This window comes from Trypanosoma conorhini (genome assembly GCF_003719485.1).
Source record: "Trypanosoma conorhini strain 025E chromosome Unknown Tco_14.4_contig_00917, whole genome shotgun sequence".
Classification (NCBI taxonomy): Eukaryota; Euglenozoa; class Kinetoplastea; order Trypanosomatida; family Trypanosomatidae; genus Trypanosoma; species Trypanosoma conorhini.
The window spans coordinates 3,777-5,476 of NW_021705010.1; the positions used below are offsets into that span (position 1 = coordinate 3,777).

Consider the following 1,700-nt stretch of genomic DNA (forward strand, 5'->3'; position numbering starts at 1 on the left):
AACCCACGAAGGTCGCGGCGAACATCGTGCACCTGCTGCGAGCGGACATTGTCCATCTGGCAGAAGAGAATGCGGCTGTACTTGGTGAGGCAGCCATTCAGGCGCTCCTCGTAGTCCCGCTTGGCCTCGGAGACGGACGGCATGGTAAGAGATGCTTTAGTTCCGGGTTCTAACAATGCGCCGGGGTTTGTGCGTGTTCACGTGCGGGCGCAAACCACAACAGAAAAGTAAAACAAGAAAAAAGGAGGCGAAAAAGACAAAGGAAAAAAAACATTGCACTGCTGAGGCTCTCATCAAGCACACACGACCATCTGCAAAAACAAAAAAGGCAGCCGCCTGCCGCAGGACAAGAACAGAAACGCAACCTCAAATGAAAAAGAACAAAGTAAAAGCAAGAGAAAAAAAAGGACGAATCAAAATAGCGATGCAGTTCTCCACTGTGCCGTTTAGAACAGTCCAGCCATGCCAAAGTCTTCGTCATCTTCCTCATCCTCGGGCTCGGCGGCGGCGGCGGCGGCGGCAGGGGCAGCGGCAGCGGCGGCGGCAGGGGCAGCAGCATCAGCCGCACCACCGCCAAGTTTGCCCTCCAGAGCGGCCTGGCGCAGGTTCTTGCCGTCGAACTCGTCGAACTCGTACTCGGTGGCAACAGAGGCGCCAAGGAGGTTCTTGAAGGCGTCCATGATCATGTGCGGCAGCGTGGCCGCCGTCGGGATGCCAGCGCCCAGCGACATGGCAGCGACATTGCTGATGCCGTCCAGAAGGAACTTCTCCACGACTTCGTCGGTGATGGAGAGATCCTCACGGAGGAACAGGATGCCACGGTCCCACACGGACTGCACCTCCACCTGGTAGTAGAACGGGGAGATATCCAGCTTCTGCAGCAGTGTGGCCGTTGAGTTGTCCACACGGTCGCCAACGGACAGCACCTTCTTCTCCGCCACGATTTCTACGGTACCCTTCGAAATCTTTGTCGCAATGTTCAGTGCCTGGAAGAAGGAGGTTGCCTTGGGCTCCATGCCAGTGTTGCCGGCGGGGACGACGACGTCGCACGGGGCGATGGCGCCCACGCGGGCGGGGGCCTGCACACGGTGCTTGTCCAGCACGTCCGTAATAACGGAGATCTCCTCGTTCGTGAAGACGAGGGCGGTGTTGCCGCACAGCAGCTTCCGCTCGATGCATTTGTTGTAGAACAACTTGTCGGACTCTGTCGCCTTCTTCTCCTCCGCGCGCTTCTCCACGATCTTCTTCTGGAGTGTCTTCTTGCCCATCACAAGCTCACCCAACCCACGAAGGTCGCGGCGAACATCGTGCACCTGCTGCGAGCGGACATTGTCCATCTGGCAGAAGAGAATGCGGCTGTACTTGGTGAGGCAGCCATTCAGGCGCTCCTCGTAGTCCCGCTTGGCCTCGGAGACGGACGGCATGGTAAGAGATGCTTTAGTTCCGGGTTCTAACAATGCGCCGGGGTTTGTGCGTGTTCACGTGCGGGCGCAAACCACAACAGAAAAGTAAAACAAGAAAAAGGAGGCGAAAAAGACAAAGGAAAAAAACATTGCACTGCTGAGGCTCTCATCAAGCACACACGACCATCTGCAAAAAACAAAAAGGCAGCCGCCTGCCGCAGGACAAGAACAGAAACGCAACCTCAAATGAAAAAGAACAAAGTAAAAGCAAGAGAAAAAAGGACGAATCAAAATAGC

At 55.9% G+C, this 1,700-nt stretch overlaps 2 protein-coding genes across 2 annotated transcripts in view, besides 2 other annotated features; both read right to left on the reverse strand.

Annotated features, from left to right (window-relative positions):
- Positions 1 to 143, reverse strand: part of Tco025E_08929 (large subunit ribosomal protein LP0) — a gene marked incomplete at both ends in the record, with an annotated part of 627 nt that extends 484 nt beyond the window's left edge. Inside the window, one exon of the mRNA XM_029375760.1 lies at positions 1 to 143. This exon is cut by the window's left edge and continues 484 nt beyond it. Coding sequence (XP_029224128.1) covers positions 1 to 143 — 143 coding nt within the window.
- Positions 144 to 446: 303 nt separating this feature from the next.
- On the reverse strand, positions 447 to 1,424 carry Tco025E_08930 (large subunit ribosomal protein LP0; the record flags this gene model as incomplete). Its single annotated transcript, XM_029375761.1, has 1 exon — positions 447 to 1,424. The coding sequence occupies one exon, from the start codon at positions 1,422 to 1,424 to the stop codon at positions 447 to 449; it is 978 nt and encodes a 325-aa protein (XP_029224129.1).
- Positions 1,425 to 1,499: 75 nt separating this feature from the next.
- Positions 1,500 to 1,550: a sequence feature (A-rich).
- Positions 1,551 to 1,647: 97 nt separating this feature from the next.
- Positions 1,648 to 1,682: a sequence feature (A-rich).
- Positions 1,683 to 1,700: the final 18 nt, after the last annotated feature.